A 21,033-nucleotide genomic window follows, 5' to 3' on the forward strand; every position below is an offset into this window, starting at 1 on the left:
AACCTTTACCCCCTCACTTACCCTTTGCCTTTTACTAGTTTTCTTCAGCTATCTCTCTCTCTACTCTTAGTCTGTCACTCCTAAGATACATTCTTTTGAACTACTTTCATGCCAGGTTTATATGACAGTTTAAGTATCTCATGGCTACACATCTCCATATCAGATGTTACCTTAAGCAGCCTCCCCCTGGTATATTGTCTGTATTTCCTCACTCTCCTAACTTTCTTATTTTCTCCGCTTGCTTCCATTAAATGTATTGCATGAAGTAATTCCTGTACCTTCTACCCTCCTCTGGCTATTCTCTCCTCCTTGTTTAGTAAGTGATCTTCCAACCCAAAGACCATTACTGACATACTCCTGGATACCTTCCTAAGCACAGCTTCCCTTATTTGCACAGTGACCCATAATTTTGTTATATCCTGTAGTCTCACAGTGTCTTGTCTGTCTCCTTTTTCTTTTTTTTTCTTTCTTACATACTTGCATTTCATTTCTCATGTTATTGAGGTAGTGCCAGGAACAAAGAAAGAAAAGGCCTTATTTGCTCACATCCATTCTCTAGCTTTCATGTGCAATGCACTGAAACCATAGTACCTTATACACAACCAGGTCCCACAGACCTTTCTGTGGTTTCCTTAGCTGCTTCTTGTTCTCTGAGTATTCCTCTGTCCCCCTATTTGCCAAAATAGGTGTCTTCCTCCTTATTCCAAAGTAATCTTGAAATTCTTGGGGACCTGCTAGTGAGACTAAGTCCTGCCTGTCATTGTGTGTCATTGGGTATTCTCTAATGATCACAGAACAGACTGCAAAGGAGAGAAATACAAATTAACTGAAATAAAAATAACTTTGCATGCTAAACTACTTAGTCAGAATGCACATAACAATGGAAGGGCTTTCAGTAACTCCAGTTTTAATGGTAAATGAATAATTTGGGGGGATTTGGTCAATGGGAAACTTGCTGAGTACCAGAAAAGTAGGAGTGTGTGACATGACCACTTTGGTGCTACAGACATGCAACAGATATATACCATTAGGAAAAAAGCACAAAAGGTGTAAAGTAGAAGGAAAAAGACAAGCACTTTACAGGAGGTGAAAAAGAATTACTGACCCTCTAAAGAAGCTGCAGCTCACCCAGCAAAGGAAAGAGAACCTGTCAAATGAATTGTCAGGCATAGACCATATACTAAGATTATCATATGAAACAGGAAAATGAAGAAGAAAAAGCCATAAATGAAATGGGAAATAACCCAAAATACTTCAACTAAAAAATGCAATTCCGGGACCACGAATTCCATTGGCCTTTAAAAACAGAGGGTATTTTTACAGATGACTGCCAGAAAATGAGTGAGTTTCTGTAAAGACAGTATAAATCACTATTCAGCAAGCCAAAAATCACATTGAAGGTAAATTACCCAACAGTCTTCTTCGTGAACTGTATTCCCCCAAGTCTGCACATAGCAACATATATCGCTGCCTCAGCACAAGATTTTGAGAGGACCATTGAGAGTATGACCATGCATTCAGCCTCAGGCCCAGACTCATGGGGCTCGGTCTTTATGAAGATTGCAATGCATCTCTAGCATGAGCTCTTAAGTATCCTTTGGAAAAATGTTTTAATGCTGGCATCCTTCGTGGGAGTCTGAAACTGACTCATATCACCCCACTCCACAAAGATGGAAGCAAGCAGCCCCCCAAAAAAAATGTTGACCAATAGCATATCAGTGCATATTGTTAGAATCTTTGAAAAAGTCCTGAGGCAAATTGACTGAATTTATGAAAATGAATAATCTACATAACCCAGGAAAACATGGTTTTAGGGAAGGAAGATCTTGCTTCTCTTAATTGCTGGACCAATATGTTTGGATTGTTGAAGCTTTGGAATATGAAGAGAATATTGATGTGATTTTACATAGAGTGCAGTAGCTTTGACTGATTTGACCATGGTCTCATAGCTTATAAGATGTGAATAATTGGAATAACAAGAAAAATTGAGAGGTAGATATGCTACTTTTTAACCAACAGATCACAGCGTGTAGTTATAGACCATACTATCTCCACTGCTTCCATGGTAAAGAGCTCAGTCCCCCTAAGGAACTGTACTTGCACCCCTCTTGTTCCTCATTCTTATATCTGATTGATGTGAACATGAACCACAGGTTCACATAATTCTTTGGAAATGATACAAGAATAAGTCTAAAAATCACTTCAGTAGAGGATGCTGAAAGGCTGCAAGGAGAGATGTTATTCATGGCACTAATTCTTTCATGACTATTGCATTATTCTAACATACCCTACAAGATAGGGGAATTTGTAGAATTGGAAAGTGTTCAGCAATCTTTCACGACTCATATTAATGTGGTAAAAGAACTAAATTACTGGGCTTGGCTTACCCTACAAGATAGGGGAATTTGTAGAATTAGAAAGTGTTCAGCAATCTTTCACAACTCATATTAATGTGGTAAAGGAACTAAATTACTGGGGCTTGCTGACATCTCTGGAGTTCAGACAGGACAGGATATCATTATCAATACCTGGAAGATCTTAGAAGTTTTGATTCCCAATTATGATTCAGATATGAAATCTTTTTGGCTGATAGGCATGACAGACTTAGTAAAATACTACCTCTGATATCCAAAGGTGCAATGTGCACAAAATAATGAGAACACCTGAAATATCCAAGACCCAGAACTCTTCAACACCTTTCCTACCATCATCAGACAAAGCAAGGGATTCACAGTAGAGAAGTTTAAGAGTGCTATGTGGTCCTGTTGGTTGTGACTTCCAACAGCTTGGTTGACCAATGACCAACCCAACAGCTTAGACTCAAACCATGCTTCGAGGGTAGAAGAACCCCAAAAGCTTCACCAGGTATTTACTAAGACTCTTTTCGTATGATTATGGTTCCTTAAGGTTAAGATGAATCTAGAGCCTAGATTTTTGATTAAGAATGAAGGTATGGAATGTAAAAGTAGTCTTTTCATTCACTGTCGGAAGAATTTATCAAAAGAACATCATTCCTTATGTTCAGGTAATCTCTTAGAGACCTTAAGAATCTCACTTTAGAATACTGAGAGGACAACTTACTTGTGCACCCTGGAACCTTGAAACCATTTTGGCAAGGATTGTGGACTAACATACCCATTTTATTGGGTCAGTCTGGGCTTCAAGCTAGAGAACATCATGTGAGGAGGGTGGCTTCTGCATTAACATTTCTCAGAAACCTTTCACTGGAATAATTTAAGAAAATGAGTCCTTGGCACTCATCTGTCAGTTTCATCAGATGTATTATTAGCTAAAACATTGTTCGCCTGCCCTGTGTGCTTTAGGGATTCCTCCCTCTGGAGAGGCAGATTCCCATGTGCCGCAGAATCAACTTTTCATGCTGAGTTGGTGACCTAAGAGCATTCTTCGTGGTTTTCTTGCCTTGCCTGCCTTCCTCTGTTTTATTTTGAAGAATAGTGATGCCCTTGATCTGCAGATTCTGAGGTGCAGGCAGCTGGTACTGTGTGGGTCAGTGATATTGTGTCTGTGTTGGTCTCTGATATTCTATAGTTGGGCCCAAAATAAGAGAGCTCCCACTAATAATGTTGAAGAGTGAGGAAGGCCAGTGCTTCATCACCAAGAATTCTAAGGATTAGAGATTGAGATATCCAAGAGAATTTCTTATGCTCACAGAACACCACCTCAGAGAGACAAGATTTTTCAGTTTTTAGAACCCGCATATACATACTGGTGTGGATGTAGGTAAAAGGAAACTGTTTTATGATGATTTTTTCCTGCTGATTGAAATAATGTTTTAGGTTCCCTCTACTTGAAGATGGTACAGTTACATTGTACCAAATATTGCCATTGTTTTGACTCATCACATTCAAATGAGATTAATCCTCAGAGATTCATTTAAGTGGTCAGCCTTATATACTTTACCACTTACATCTAGGATTTGGAATATTTAAGATAGTTTTCTCAAAGGAATATTCTTAGGCAAGTTGCTATTTTCTTCTTGAGATTTTTCTTATGTTTTGAAACCATATTTAGTCATGTTCGTGAATGTTTGATTAATTTTTTCCACTTTTGAAATAGTTCAAGTTTATTTGTTTCAGCATTGCACAGATTAGTGTAATAAACTAGCAAACACCTATACAAACCTTTATAAGAAATCTAAAAGTACTTAAAGAAGTTGTTAAGAAATGGGAAAGTTTGTTGGGGTAAGTTAGCTTTCCATTTTACATTGATTAGAGCTGCCATAAATGAGTGAATGAAAAAGTACAAACCCCTTTAGTATGTCATGGTAGAGCACAGAAAAGTGCTTCAGCTCATGATCTTTTAATGTGACATAACTAATATTTTTTAATCATGCATCTCACTTACAGATGTACTGCCATGAGTTTGTCACCAAGTTTAATGGCCAGTACCCAGAACAACCCTGGGAGATTTCAGAACAGCAGATATACAACATGATTCATCAGGTAAGTATTTTCAGTGTTTTTTGTTGTATCTTTATGACTCATTTAATGCAAAGTAACCTTTTCAGAACATCCTCCAAGCTCTGGTTGCCGTACATTTTTTTTTTTTTTTTTTTTTTGCTTTGTCGCTGTCTTCCGCGTTTGCGAGGTAGCGCAAGGAAACAGACGAAAGAAATGGCCCAACCCACCCCCATACACATGTATATACATACGTCCACACACGCAAATATACATACCTACACAGCTTTCCATGGTTTACCCCAGACGCTTCACATGCCTTGATTCAATCCACTGACAGCACGTCAACCCCGGTATACCACATCGCTCCAATTCACTCTATTCCTTGCCCTCCTTTCACCCTCCTGCATGTTCAGGCCCCGATCACACAAAATCTTTTTCACTCCATCTTTCCACCTCCAATTTGGTCTCCCTCTTCTCCTCGTTCCCTCCACCTCCGACACATATATCCTCTTGGTCAATCTTTCCTCACTCATTCTCTCCATGTGCCCAAACCATTTCAAAACACCCTCTTCTGCTCTCTCAACCACGCTCTTTTTATTTCCACACATCTCTCTTACCCTTACGTTACTTACTCGATCAAACCACCTCACACCACACATTGTCCTCAAACATCTCATTTCCAGCACATCCATCCTCCTGCGCACAACTCTATCCATAGCCCATGCCTCGCAACCATACAACATTGTTGGAACCACTATTCCTTCAAACATACCCATTTTTGCTTTCCGAGATAATGTTCTCGACTTCCACACATTCTTCAAGGCTCCCAGAATTTTTGCCCCCTCCCCCACCCTATGATCCACTTCCGCTTCCATGGTTCCATCCGCTGCCAGATCCACTCCCAGATATCTAAAACACTTCACTTCCTCCAGTTTTTCTCCATTCAAACTCACCTCCCAATTGACTTGACCCTCAACCCTACTGTACCTAATAACCTTGCTCTTATTCACATTTACTCTTAACTTTCTTCTTTCACACACTTTACCAAACTCAGTCACCAGCTTCTGCAGTTTCTCACATGAATCAGCCACCAGCGCTGTATCATCAGCGAACAACAACTGACTCACTTCCCAAGCTCTCTCATCCCCAACAGACTTCATACTTGCCCCTCTTTCCAAAACTCTTGCATTCACCTCCCTAACAACCCCATCCATAAACAAATTAAACAACCATGGAGACATCACACACCCCTGCCGCAAACCTACATTCACTGAGAACCAATCACTTTCCTCTCTTCCTACACGTACGCATGCCTTACATCCTCGATAAAAACTTTTCACTGCTTCTAACAACTTGCCTCCCACACCATATATTCTTAATACCTTCCTCATAGCATCTCTATCAACTCTATCATATGCCTTCTCCAGATCCATAAATGCTACATACAAATCCATTTGCTTTTCTAAGTAATTCTCACATACATATACATATACATATACATATATATATATGGCAAAAGGTGAGGTGCTTTAAGAACTGACAGAGTGCAGGTACAATGCCTTGTACAAAGTCATGGGAGAAAACAATGAAAGTCCAAATTACAGAAGCACAAGTTTGTTGAATATACCTGGCAAAGCATACAGGAGAGTGGTAGTGGAAGGGGTGATGTTATGAACAGTGCAGCTGATTAAGGAGGAGCAATATGGTTTAAGGAGAGGTAGGTGTGTGTGTGTGACAAATACTTGAAGAAAGAGTGACTTGCACATGGCATTACAGATCTGGAAAAACATGATAGGGATTATCGAGATACATTATGGAAGGTGCTTCAGATTTTTTTTTTTTTTTTTTTTTTTTTTTTTGCTTTGTCGCTGTCTCCCGCGTTTGCGAGGTAGCGCAAGGAAACAGACAAAAGAAATGGCCCAACCCACCCCATACACATGTGTATACATACGTCCACACACACAAATATACATACCTACACAGCTTTCCATGGTTTACCCCAGATGCTTCACATGCCCTGATTCAATCCACTGACAGCACATCAACCCCGGTATACCACATCGCTCCAATTCACTCTATTCCTTGCCCTCCTTTCACCCTCCTGCATGTTCAGGCCCCGATCACACAAAATCTTTTTCACTCCATCTTTCCACCTCCAATTTGGTCTCCCTCTTCTCCTCGTTCCCTCCACCTCCGACACATATATCCTCTTGGTCAATCTTTCCTCACTCATTCTCTCCATGTGCCCAAACCATTTCAAAACACCCTCTTCTGCTCTATCAACCACGCTCTTTTTATTTCCACACATCTCTCTTACCCTTACGTTACTTACTCGATCAAACCACCTCACACCACACATTGTCCTCAAACATCTCATTTCCAGCACATCCATCCTCCTGCGCACCACTCTATCCATAGCCCACGCCTCGCAACCATACAACATTGTTGGAACCACTATTCCTTCAAACATACCCATTTTTGCTTTCCGAGATAATGTTCTCGACTTCCACACATTCTTCAAGGCTCCCAGAATTTTCGCCCCCTCCCCCATCCTATGATCCACTTCCGCTTCCATTGTTCCATCCGCTGCCAAGATCCACTCCCAGATATCTAAAACACTTTACTTCCTCCAGTTTTTCTCCATTCAAACTCACCTCCCAATTGACTTGACCCTCAACCCTACTGTACCTAATAACCTTGCTCTTATTCACATTTACTCTTAACTTTCTTCTTTCACACACTTTACCAAACTCAGTCACCAGCTTCTGCAGTTTCTCACATGAATCAGCCACCAGCGCTGTATCATCAGATTGGGGAAGAGCAGTGTGGTTTCAGAAGTGGTAGAGGATGTGTGGATCAGGTGTTTGCTTTGAAGAATGTATGTGAGAAATACTTAGAAAAGCAAATGGATTTGTATTTAGCATTTATGGATCTGGAGAAGGCATATGATAGAGTTGATAGAGATGCTCTGTGGAAGGTATTAAGAATATATGGTGTGGGAGGCAAGTTGTTAGAAGCAGTGAAAAGTTTTTATCGAGGATGTAAGGCTTGTGTACGTGTAGGAAGAGAGGAAAGTGATTGGTTCTCAGTGAATGTAGGTTTGCGGCAGGGGTGTGTGATGTCTCCATGGTTGTTTAATTTGTTTATGGATGGGGTTGTTAGGGAGGTGAATGCAAGAGTTTTGGAAAGAGGGGCAAGTATGAAGTCTGTTGGGGATGAGAAAGCTTGGGAAGTGCTTCAGATACACAGAGTAAATGTTTTTATTTTTTGTTTTTTTTTTCGCTTTGTCGCTGTCTCCCGCGTTTGCAAGGTAGCACAAGGAAACAGACGAAAGAAATGGCACAACCCACCCCCATACACATGTATATACATACGTCCACACACGCAAATATACATACCTACACAGCTTTCCATGGTTTACCCCAGACGCTTCACATGCCTTGATTCAATCCACTGACAGCACGTCAATCCCGGTATACCACATTGCTCCAATTCACTCTATTCCTTGCCCTCCTTTCACCCTCCTGCATGTTCAGGCCCCAATCACACAAAATCTTTTTCACTCCATCTTTCCACCTCCAATTTGGTCTCCCTCTTCTCCTCGTTCCCTCCACCTCCGACACATATATCCTCTTGGGCAATCTTTCCTCACTCATTCTCTCCATGTGCCCAAACCATTTCAAAACACCCTCTTCTGCTCTCTCAACCACGCTCTTTTTATTTCCACACATCTCTCTTACCCTTACATTACTTACTCGATCAAACCACCTCACACCACACATTGTCTTCAAACATCTCATTTCCAGCACATCCATCCTCCTGCGCACAACTCTATCCATAGCCCACACCTCGCAACCATACAACATTGTTGGAACCACTATTCCTTCAAACGTACCCATTTTTGCTTTCCGAGATAATGTTCTCGACTTCCACACATTCTTCAAGGCTCCCAGAATTTTCGCCCCCTCCCCCACCCTATGATCCACTTCCGCTTCCATGGTTCCATCCGCTGCCAGATCCACTCCCAGATATCTAAAACACTTCACTTCCTCCAGTTTTTCTCCATTCAAACTCACCTCCCAATTGACTTGACCCTCAACCCTACTGTACCTAATAACCTTGCTCTTATTCACATTTACTCTTAACTTTCTTCTTTCACACACTTTACCAAACTCAGTCACCAGCTTCTGCAGTTTCTCACATGAATCAGCCACCAGCGCTGTATCATCAGCGAACAGCAACTGACTCACTTCCCAAGCTCTCTCATCCCCAACAGACTTCATACTTGCCCCTCTTTCCAAAACTCTTGCATTCACCTCCCTAACAACCCCATCCATAAACAAATTAAACAACCATGGAGACATCACACACCCCTGCCGCAAACCTACATTCACTGAGAACCAATCACTTTCCTCTCTTCCTACACGTACACATGCCTTACATCCTCGATAAAAACTTTTCACTGCTTCTAACAACTTGCCTCCCACACCATATATTCTAAATACCTTCCACATAGCATCTCTATCAACTCTATCATATGCCTTCTCCAGATCCATAAATGCTACATACAAATCCATTTGCTTTTCTAAGTATTTCTCACATACATTCTTCAAAGCAAACACCTGATCCACACATCCTCTACCACTTCTGAAACCACACTGCTCTTCCCCAATCTGATGCTCTGTACATGCCTTCACCCTCTCAATCAATACCCTCCCATATAATTTCCCAGGAATACTCAACAAACTTATACCTCTGTAATTTGAGCACTCACTCTTATCCCCTCTGCCTTTGTACAGTGGCACTATGCACGCATTCCACCAATCCTCAGGCACCTCACCATGAGTCATACATGCATTAAATAACCTTACCAACCAGTCAACAATACAGTCACCCCCTTTTTTAATAAATTCCACTGCAATACCATCCAAACCCGCTGCCTTGCTGGCTTTCATCTTCCGCAAAGCTTTTAGTACCTCTTCTCTGTTTACCAAATCATTTTCCCTAACCCTCTCACTTTGCACACCACCTTGACCAAAACACCCTATATCTGCCACTCTATCATCAAACACATTCAACAAACCTTCAAAATACTCACTCCATCTCCTTCTCACATCACCACTACTTGTTATCACCTCCCCATTTGCGCCCTTCACTGAAGTTCCCATTTGCTCCCTTGTCTTACGCACTTTATTTACCTCCTTCCAGAACATCTTTTTATTCTCCCTAAAATTTAATGATACTCTCTCACCCCAACTCTCATTTGCCCTGAAAGAGTAAATGTAAATTTACAAAATGCAGAGGGATTTTACCATGAGAGTAGGACATGCATGTGCATCAAATGGGATGGTGGGTAGTTCCTGGTGGAGTTTTTGTCATGGATTTGTGAAATCACCAATGCTGCATAATCTGTTCATGGATGGGGTAGTAGGGATGGGACATAGGTGAATCATTTTCTGTTTGCAGACAACAAGGTCTCTGATGGCAAACTCTAAAGAGAAACTTAAGAAGCTCATGACAAAGTTTGGGGGAGTTTAGAAATGAAAAAATTTAAAGTTAATGTAAATAAAAGTATGGTCATGATTTCCAGCAGAGAGAGAGAGATACAAGGATGAATCAAGCGTAAGTTTAAATGGAGAGGAGTAAGGGTGCTCTTGATACTTTACAGTGGATATGGTAGTGAACAGAAACATAGTGACTGAATTTAGTCACAAAATGAGAGAGGAGCTATGGTCTTGGGTGAGTTAAGGAGTGTATGGAAGATCCACATCAGTTGGGGAAAAGATGGTTATGCATGATGGTAAAGTCCATAGTCCCGATGGTGTTGTATGGACGTGAGTCTTGGGCCTTGAATATAAAATAAAGGAAAAGAGTGGGTATGCTGGTAATGAAATGCTTCAGGACAATATGTGACAAGCTGGGTTGATCATATTCAAAATGAAACTGTCAGAGAAAGGTGTGGCAGTAAATGTACTATGATCAAGAGAGTTGAAAAGGGCATGCTAGAATGGTTCAGCCACATGGAAAGACTGAAAAAGAGTACTTAGTCTTTGTGTCAGAAGTAGAAGGTGCTAGATGTAGGGGAACACTGCATACAAGATGCAAGATTGGAGTGAAAGAGGTTTTGGGGAAACAGGGTCCCACACTTTCAGAAGGATAAGAAGCATGCATCAAACAGAATAAGTTGGAGCCATTTGGTATACATGGGTCAACATATTAACAATGAGCTGAACTGGGGCATATGAAGCGGCTAAGATAAACCATAGCTTAGTCTGTGGAGTTTGTCTTTGGATAGGAGTCTCTGGTTTTAGTTACTAATTTCAGGACAAATGTAGACTGGGTGTATGAGGCCATATTCCTTTGTTCCTGATATGACATGCTAAAGCAAGTATGACAGGTAAAAAAAAGAAAAAAAAAAAAAGGTCACTGGGCTGAAAATGATATATTTGCTTATCATACCTTCCATGTCAGCACTGCTCAGCCAGTGGAAATAGCACTGAATGATATTCAATATACTTTCCTTTCATACCTGGTCATTGTTTCCTGCCTTTGCAAAGTAGCTTCAGAAACAGACAACTGAGCCTTTGAGGAAACATCCTTGTTTGACTTTTTTTTTTTTTTTTTTGCTTTGTCGCTGTCTCCCGCGTTTGCGAGGTAGCGCAAGGAAACAGACAAAAGAAATGGCCCAACCCACCCCCATACACATGTATATACATATGTCCACACACGCAAATATACATACCTACACAGCTTTCCATGGTTTACCCCAGACGCTTCACATGCCCTGATTCAATCCACTGACAGCACATCAACCCCGGTATACCACATCAATCCAATTCACTCTATTCCTTGTCCTCCTTTCACCCTCCTGCATGTTCAGGCCCCGATCACACAATATCTTTTTCACTCCATCTTTCCACCTCCAATTTGGTCTCCCACTTCTCCTCGTTCCCTCCACCTCCGACACATATATCCTTTTGGTCAATCTTTCCTCACTCATTCTCTCCATGTGCCCAAACCATTTCAAAACACCCTCTTCTGCTCTCTCAACCACGCTCTTTTTATTTCCACACATCTCTCTTACCCTTACGTTACTTACTCGATCAAACCACCTCACACCACACATTGTCCTCAAACATCTCATTTCCAGCACATCCATCCTCCTGCGCACAACTCTATCCATAGCCCACGCTTTGCAACCATACAACATTGTTGGAACCACTATTCCTTCAAACATACCCATATATATATATATATATATATATATATATTTTTTTTTTTTTTTTTTTTGCTTTGTCGCTGTCTCCTGCGTTTGCGAGGTAGCGCAAGGAAACAGACGAAAGAAATGGCCCAACCCACCCCCATACACATGCCTTGATTCAATCCACTGACAGCACGTCAACCCCGGTATACCACATCGCTCCAATTCACTCTATTCTTTGCCCTCCTATATATATATATATCTTTCTTTCATACTATTCGCCATTTCCCGCATCAGCGAGGTAGCACTAAGAACAGAGGACTGGGCCTCTTAGGAAATATCCTCATCCAGCCCCCTTCTCTGTTCCTTCCTTTGGAAAAAAAAAAGAAAAAAAAAAGAGAGAGGGGAGGATTTCCAGCCCCCGCTCCCTTCCCTTTTAGTCGCCTTCTACGACACGCAGGGAATACGTGGGAAGTATTCTTTCTCCCCTATCTCCAGGGAATATATATATATATATATATATATATATATATATATATATATATATATATTTTTTTTTTTTCTTTATACTTTGTCGCTGTCTCCCGCATTTGCGAGGTAGCGCAAGGAAGCAGACGAAAGAAATGGCCCAACCCCCCCCCCATACACATGTATATACATACGTCCACACACGCAAATATACATACCTACACAGCTTTCCATGGTTTACCCCAGACGCTTCACATGCCTTGATTCAATCCACTGACAGCACGTCAACCCCGGTATACCACATCGCTCCAGTTCACTCTATTCCTTGCCCTCCTTTCACCCTCCTGCATGTTCAGGCCCCGATCACACAAAATCTTTTTCACTCCATCTTTCCACCTCCAATTTGGTCTCCCTCTTCTCCTTGCTCCCTCCACCTCCGACACATATATCCTCTTGGTCAATCTTTCCTCACTCATCCTCTCCATGTGCCCAAACCACTTCAAAACACCCTCTTCTGCTCTCTCAACCACGCTCTTTTTATTTCCACACATCTCTCTTACCCTTACGTTACTCACTCGATCAAACCACCTCACACCACACATTGTCCTCAAACATCTCATTTCCAGCACATCCATCCTCCTGCGCACAACTCTATCCATAGCCCACGCCTCGCAACCATACAACATTGTTGGAACCACTATTCCTTCAAACATACCCATTTTTGCTTTCCGAGATAATGTTCTCGACTTCCACACATTCTTCAAGGCCCCCAGAATTTTCGCCCCCTCCCCCACCCTATGATCCACTTCCGCTTCCATGGTTCCATCCGCTGCCAGATCCACTCCCAGATATCTAAAACACTTCACTTCCTCCAGTTTTTCTCCATTCAAACTCACCTCCCAATTGACTTGACCCTCAACCCTACTGTACCTAATAACCTTGCTCTTATTCACATATACTCTTAACTTTCTTCTTCCACACACTTTACCAAACTCAGTCACCAGCTTCTGCAGTTTCTCACATGAATCAGCCACCAGCGCTGTATCATCAGTGAACAACAACTGACTCACTTCCCAAGCTCTCTCATCCCCAACAGACTTCATATATATATATATATGTATATATATATGTATATATATATATATATATATATATATATATATATATATATATATATATATATATATATATATATATATATATATAATACAGTTACCCCCTTTTTTAATAAATTCCACTGCAATACCATCCAAACCTGCTGCCTTGCCGGCTTTCATATATATATATATATATATATATATATATATATATATATATATATATATATATTCTTTCTTTCTTTCGTACTATTCGCCATTTCCCACGTCAGCGAGGTAGCGTTAAGAACAGAGGAATGGGCCTTTGAGGGAACATCCTCACCTGGGCCCCTTCTCTGTTCCTTCTTTTGGAAAATTGAAAAAAACGAGAGGGGAGGATTTCCAGCCACCCGCTCCCTCCCCTTTTAGTCGCCTTCTACGACACGCAGGGAATACGTGGGAAGTATTCTTTCTCCCCTATTCCCAGGGATATATATATATATATATATATATATATATATATATATATATATATATATATATATATATACATATATATATATATATATGAAAGCCGGCAAGGCAGCAGGTTTGGATGGTATTGCAGTGGAATTTATTAAAAAAGGGGGTAACTGAATTATTGACTGGTTGGTAAGGTTATTTAATGTATGTATGACTCATGGTGAGGTGCCTGAGGACTGGCAGAATGCGTGCATAATGCCATTGTACAAAGGCAAAGGGGATAAGAGTGAGTGCTCAAATTTCAGAGGTGTAAGTTTGTTGAGTATTCCTGGTAAATTATATGGGAGGGTATTGATTGAGAGGGTGAAGGCATGTACAGAGCAGCAGATTGGGGAAGAGCAGTGTGGTTTCAGAAGTGGTAGAGGATGTGTGGATCAGGTGTTTGCTTTGAAGAATGTATGTGAGAAATACTTAGAAAAGCAAATGGATTTGTATGTAGCATTTATGGATCTGGAGAAGGCATATGATAGAGTTGATAGAGATGCTCTGTGGAAGGTATTAAGAATATATGGTGTGGAAGGCAAGTTGTTAGAAGCAGTGAAAAGTTTTTATCGAGGATGTAAGGCATGTGTACGTGTAGGAAGAGAAGGAGGTGGTTGGTTCTCAGTGAATGTAGGTTTGCGGCAGGGGTGTGTGATGTCTCCATGGTTGTTTAATTTGTTTATGGATGGGGTTGTTAGGGAGGTGAATGCAAGAGTCTTGGAAAGAGGGGCAAGTATGAAGTCTGTTGTGGATGAGAGAGCTTGGGAAGTGAGTCAGTTGTTGTTCGCTGATGATACAGCGCTGGTGGCTGATTCATGTGAGAAACTGCAGAAGCTGGTGACTGAGTTTGGTAAAGTGTGTAAAAGAAGAAAGTTACGAGTAAGTGTAAATAAGAGCAAGGTTATTAGGTACAGTAGGGTTGAGGGTCAAGTCAACTGGGAGGTAAGTTTGAATAGAGAAAAACTGGAGGAAGTAAAGTGTTTTAGATATCTGGGAGTGGATCTGGCAGCGTATGGAACCATGGAAGCGGAAGTGGATCATAGGGTGGGGGAGGGGGCGAAATCCTGGGAGCCTTGAAGAATGTGTGGGAGTCGAGAACATTATCTCGGAAAGCAAAAATGGGTATATTTGAAGAAATAGTGGTTCCAACAATGTTGTATGGTTGCGAGGCGTGGGCTATGGATAGAGTTGTGCGCAGGAGGGTGGATGTGCTGGAAATGAGATGTTTGAGGACAATGTGTGGTGTGAGGTGGTTTGATCGAGTAAGTAACGTAAGGGTAAGAGAGATGTGTGGAAATAAAAAGAGCGTGGTTGAGAGAGCAGAAGAGGGTGTTTTGAAATGGTTTGGGCACATGGAGAGAATGAGTGAGGAAAGATTGACCAAGAGGATATATGTGTCGGAGGTGGAGGGAACGAGGAGAAGTGGGAGACCAAATTGGAGGTGGAAAGATGGAGTGAAAAAGATTTTGTGTGATCGGGGCCTGAACATGCAGGAGGGTGAAAGGAGGGCAAGGAATAGAGTGAATTGGATTGATGTGGTATACCATGGTTGACGTGCTGTCAGTGGATTGAATCAGGGCATGTGAAGCGTCTGGGGTAAAACATGGAAAGCTGTGTAGGTATGTATATTTGCATGTGTGGACGTGTATGTATATACATGTGTATGGGGGTGGTTTGGGCCATTTCTTTCGACTGTTTCCTTGTGCTACCTCGCAAACGCGGGAGACAGCAACAAATATATATATATTTCCCGCGTTAGCGAGGTAGCGTTAAGAACAGAGGACTGGGCCTTTGTGGGATATCCTCACCTGGGCCCCCTCTGTTCCTCCTTTTGGAAAATTAAAAAAAAACGAGAGGGGAGGATTTCCAGCCCGCCGCTCCCTCCCCTTTTAGTCGCCTTCTACGACACGCAGGGAATACGTGGGAAGTATTCTTAATCCCCTATCCCCAGGGATGATATATATATATATATATATATATATATATATATATATATATATATATATATATATATATATATATATATATATATATATATATATATATATGTGACGGTGCACCGAAGCCACAGCTCCCTTTCCACATCCAGGCCCCACATCCACAGAGATAATATATATATATATATATATATATATATATATATATATATAGGGGATAGGGGACAAAGAATACTTCCCACGTATTCCCTGCGTGTCATAAAAGGCGACTAAAAGGGGAGGGAGCGGGGGGGCTGGAAATCCTCCCCTCTCTTTTTTTTTTTTAATTTTCCAAAAGAAGGGACAGAGAATTGGGCCAGGTGAGGGTATTTCCTCAAAGGCCCAGTCCTCTGTTCTTAACGCTACCTCGCTAATGCGGGAAATGGCGAACAGTTTGAAAGAAAGAAAGATATATATATATATATATATATATATATATATATATATATATATATATATTATATATATATATATATTATATTATATTATTTATTTATTTTGCTTTGTCACTGTCTCCCGCGTTAGCGAGGTAGCGCAAGGTAACAGACGAAAGAATGGCCCAACCCACCCACTTACACATGTATATACTTACACGTCCACACATGCAAATATACATACCTATACATCTCAACGTATTATTTATTTATACACACACAGACATATATACACATGTACATAATTCATACTGTCTGCCTTCATTCAATCCTATTGCCACCCTGCCACACATGAAATAACAACTCCCCCCCCCTCTCTCTCTCTCTCTCTCTCTCTCTCTCTCTCTCTCAAGATTAATACTTTTCAGAATTATTTCATCAGGTGATAATCAACATTTTCAATTGATGTTTACGAACGTACACGATTGGCCGAGGTGCCAGCACCGCAACCCCTTTGGCGTGCGGTTTGGACCGACATGAAGATAGTGAGGGATACAGAGGTGGCCAAGTAGTGTTGCTGCTGCTGTGGTGGTGGTGAGGATGGCTTCGCTTGGCTGGTGTGCCTTTAGTAATGAGGTGGTGATTCTTCAGCATACAGATGCAAATAGAGGAGTCATCTTGAATGCTGTTATCTTCCCTAACTTCATTTTGAACGCTGTCACCTCCCCTAACTTCATTTTGGACTTTGTCATCTTACCTAACTTCATTTTGAACTCTATCATCTTCCTAGAGTCCCTCTTGAATGCTCTTGTATGCTGTTGTCCTCCCTGAACTCCTCCTGAATGCTGTCGTCTACACTGGTCTGGTCTGAAAATTTGTTTGCTGAGAGTGTCCAACAGGGCAGATGACCGACCAAAGTTAAAATACGGTTCTTGTATCAATTCTTACCGTTGTGAGGCCACGATCTGATTTTCTATTTTTGCCCGGCGCTCAGAGCATAATCCCCCAGCACCAAGTTGTGGCTCTGAGGCAGGTAAGACTTGAATACCAAGGGTAGGCCTTGGGTAAGCTGTACTGTCTGTTCAAGTAAGACAGTTGGCTTAGAACTCGTGTCAGTCATGTCAGGTGCTACTTCATATATTATATATATTTATTATTATAAATGTATGTATATATATATTAATATATATATATATATATATATATATATATATATATATATATATATATATATATGTTGTTGTTGTTCGCTGATGATACAGCGCTGGTGGCTGATTCATGTGAGAAACTGCAGAAGCTGGTGACTGAGATTGGTAAAGTGTGTGAAAGAAGAAAGTTAAGAGTAAATGTGAATAAGAGCAAGGTTATTAGGTACAGTAGGGTTGAGGGTCAAGTCAATTGGGAGGTGAGTTTGAATGGAGAAAGGCTGGAGGAAGTGAAGTGTTTTAGATATCTGGGAGTGGATCTGGCAGCGGATGGAACCATGGAAGCGGAAGTGGATCATAGGGTGGGGAAGGGGGCGAAGATTCTGGGAGCCTTGAAGAGTGTGTGGAAGTCGAGAACATTATCTCGGAAAGCAAAAATGGGTATGTTTGAAGGAATAGTGGTTCCAACAATGTTGTATGGTTGCGAGGCGTGGGCTATGGATAGAGTTGTGCGCAGGAGGATGGATGTGCTGGAAATGAGATGTTTGAGGACAATGTGTGGTGTGAGGTGGTTTGATCGAGTAAGTAACGTAAGGGTAAGAGAGATGTGTGGAAATAAAAAGAGCGTGGTTGAGAGAGCAGAAGAGGGTGTTTTGAAATGATTCGGGCACATGGAGAGAATGAGTGAGGAAAGATTGACCAAGAGGATATATGTGTCGGAGGTGGAGGGAACGAGGAGAAGAGGGAGACCAAATTGGAGGTGGAAAGATGGAGTGAAAAAGATTTTGTGTGATCGGGGCCTGAACATGCAGGAGGGTGAAAGGAGGGCAAGGAATAGAGTGAATTGGAGCGATGTGGTATACTGGGGTTGACGTGCTGTCAGTGGATTGAATCAAGGCATGTGAAGTGTCTAGGGTAAACCATGGAAAGCTGTGTAGGTATGTATATTTGCGTGTGTGGACGTATGTATATACATGTGTGTGGGGGTGGGTTGGGCCATTTCTTTCTTCTGTTTCCTTGCGCTACCTCGCAAACGCGGGAGACAGCGGCAAAAATCCACTGACAGCACGTCAACCCCGGTATACCACATCGATCCAATTCACTCTATTCCTTGCCCTCCTTTCACCCTCCTACATGTTCAGGCCCCGATCACACAATCTTTTTCACTCCATCTTTCCACCTCCAATTTGGTCTCCCACTTCTCCTCGTTCCCTCCACCTCCGACACATATATCCTCTTGGTCAATCTTTCCTCACTCATTCTCTCCATGTGCCCAAACCATTTCAAAACACCCTCTTCTGCTCTCTCAACCACGCTCTTTTTATTTCCACACATCTCTCTTACCCTTACATTACTTACTCGATCAAACCACCTCACACCACACATTGTCCTCAAACATCTCATTTCCAGCACATCCACCCTCCTGCGCACAACTCTATCCATAGCCCATGCCTCGCAACCATACAACATTGTTGGAACCACTATTCCTTCAAACATACCCATTTTTGCTTTCTGAGATACTGTTCTCGGCTTCCACACATTCTTCTAGGCTCCCAGGATTTTCGCCCCCTCCCCCACCCTATGATTCACTTCCGCTTCCATGGTTCCATCCGCTGCCAGATCCACTCCCAGATATCTAAAACACTTTACTTCCTCCAGTTTTTCTCCATTCAAACATACCTCCCAATTGACTTGACCCTCAACCCTACTGTACCTAATAACCTTGCTCTTATTCCCATTTACTCTTAACTTTCTTCTTTCACACACTTTACCAAACTCAGTCACCAGCTTCTGCAGTTTCTCACATGAATCAGCCACCAGTGCTGTATCATCAGCGAACAACAACTGACTCACTTCCCAAGCTCTCTCATCCCCAACAGACTTCATACTTGCCCCTCTTTCCAAAACTCTTGCATTCACCTCCCTAACAACCCCATCCATAAACAAATTAAACAACCATGGAGACATCACACACCCCTGCCGCAAACCTACATTCACTGAGAACCAATCACTTTCCTCTCTTCCTACACGTACACGTGTCTTACATCCTCGATAAAAACTTTTCACTGCTTCTGACAACTTGCCTCCCACACCATATATTCTTAATACCTTCCACAGAGCATCTCTATCAACTCTATCATATGCCTTCTCCAGATCCATATATATATATATATATATATATATATATATATATATATATATATATATATATATATATATATATCCCTGGGGATAGGGGAGAAAGAATACTTCCCACGTATTCCCTGCGTGTCGTAGAAGGCGACTAAAAGGGGAGGGAGCGGGTGGCTGGAAATCCTCCCCTCTCTTTTTTTTCAATTTTCCAAAAGAAGGAACAGAGAAGGGGGCCAGGTGAGGATATTCCCTCAAAGGCCCAGTCCTCTGTTCTTAACGCTACCTCGCTAATGCGGGAAATGGCGAATAGTACAAAAGAAAAGATATATATATATATATATATATATATATATATATATATATATATATATATATATATATATATATATATATATATATGTATATATATATATATATATATATATATATATATATATATATATATATATATATATATATATATATTCATTTGGTTTTAACTGTTATTCCACAGAATTGATTTTGAGCAACTTTCCCTTGGAGTGTGAATTCAGCAGTGAAATATGAAAATAGTAATTGGTCCTATGTTACCACTTTTTTGTCAAGACAAGTCCAAAAAGTTTTCATATTTAGCATTAGCACTTCTTAGAAACATCATCTGATGGAAAGGATGGGGAAGAAGGAAAATGAAAATCGATTGTAGGTCCAGTGCCTGAAGGATGACATCACCTTCCCCATATTTAACAGATTACGTGCTCCTTACAGTCATACTAATGAGTAAATCTTAAAAGGCATGAAGAAATGACTGGAAATCCAGATTTAAAGGGATGCCAAGCAGTCCCATATTGCCAACTCATGAATGTTCATCAAAAGGGTTGTATATATCACTGTACATCTTTACTTATGCATAACACACACACTCATGATGATGAATTGTAAAGAACACACAAAAAATTAAAGAGCTGGATTTAAAGGGACACTAAACAACCCCATGCTTCCATCTTGTAAAGACTCTTCAAAAACATTGTACATTAAAACCTCTGTCATCTGAAATGTTTGGGGAACCAGCCATTTCGAATAACAAAATTTCCTGTTATTCAAGCTTTTTTTTTTTTTAAAAATCAGAGATTGCAATGTTTCAAAATATTTTACTAATTTGTGAATATGTTTCACAAAGGAAATATTAATATACGTAACCTCTTTTAGCAGTTGGTTGATAAGATAGGTACCTGGCTCAGGCTAGGTTATTAGGCTCAGTAGGGTTGAGGGACAAGTAAATTAGGAGGTAAGTTTGAATAAAAAGTGTGGTTGAGAGAGCAGGAGAGGGTGTATTGAAATGGTTTGGTCACATGGAGAGAATGAGTGAGGAGAGATTGACAAGAGAGGATATATGTGTCTGAGGTGGAGGGAACGAGGAGAAGTGGGAGACCAGATTGGAGGTGGAAGGATGGAGTGAAAAAGATTTTGAGCGATTGCAGCCTGAACATACAGGAGGGTGAAAGGTGTGCAAGGAATAGAGTGAATTGGAACGATGTGGTATACCAGTGTCGACGTGCTGTCAATGGATTGAACCAGGGCATGTGAAGCGTCTTGGATATACCATGGAAAGTTGTGTGGAGCCTGGAAGTGGAAAGGGAGCTTGGTTTTTATGCATTACACATGACAGCTAGAGACCAAGTGTGAACAAATGTGGCCTTTGTTGTCTTTTCCTGCGCTACCTCGTGTGCACGAGCGGTGGAGGGGGTGCCATTTCATG

The 21,033-nt window shown here is 41.2% G+C and overlaps 1 protein-coding gene across 1 annotated transcript in view; it reads left to right on the plus strand.

Annotated features, from left to right (window-relative positions):
* Nucleotides 1–21,033, plus strand: part of TTLL12 (Tubulin tyrosine ligase-like 12) — a 262,539-nt gene that overhangs the window by 173,387 nt on the left and 68,119 nt on the right. Inside the window, exon 12 of the mRNA XM_071664989.1 lies at nt 4,368–4,463. Within this exon, the coding sequence (XP_071521090.1) occupies nt 4,368–4,463 (96 nt within the window). The remainder of the gene's footprint in view (nt 1–4,367; nt 4,464–21,033) is intronic.

Source organism: Panulirus ornatus, chromosome 9, assembly GCF_036320965.1.
Source record: "Panulirus ornatus isolate Po-2019 chromosome 9, ASM3632096v1, whole genome shotgun sequence".
Taxonomy (NCBI): Eukaryota; Metazoa; Arthropoda; class Malacostraca; order Decapoda; family Palinuridae; genus Panulirus; species Panulirus ornatus.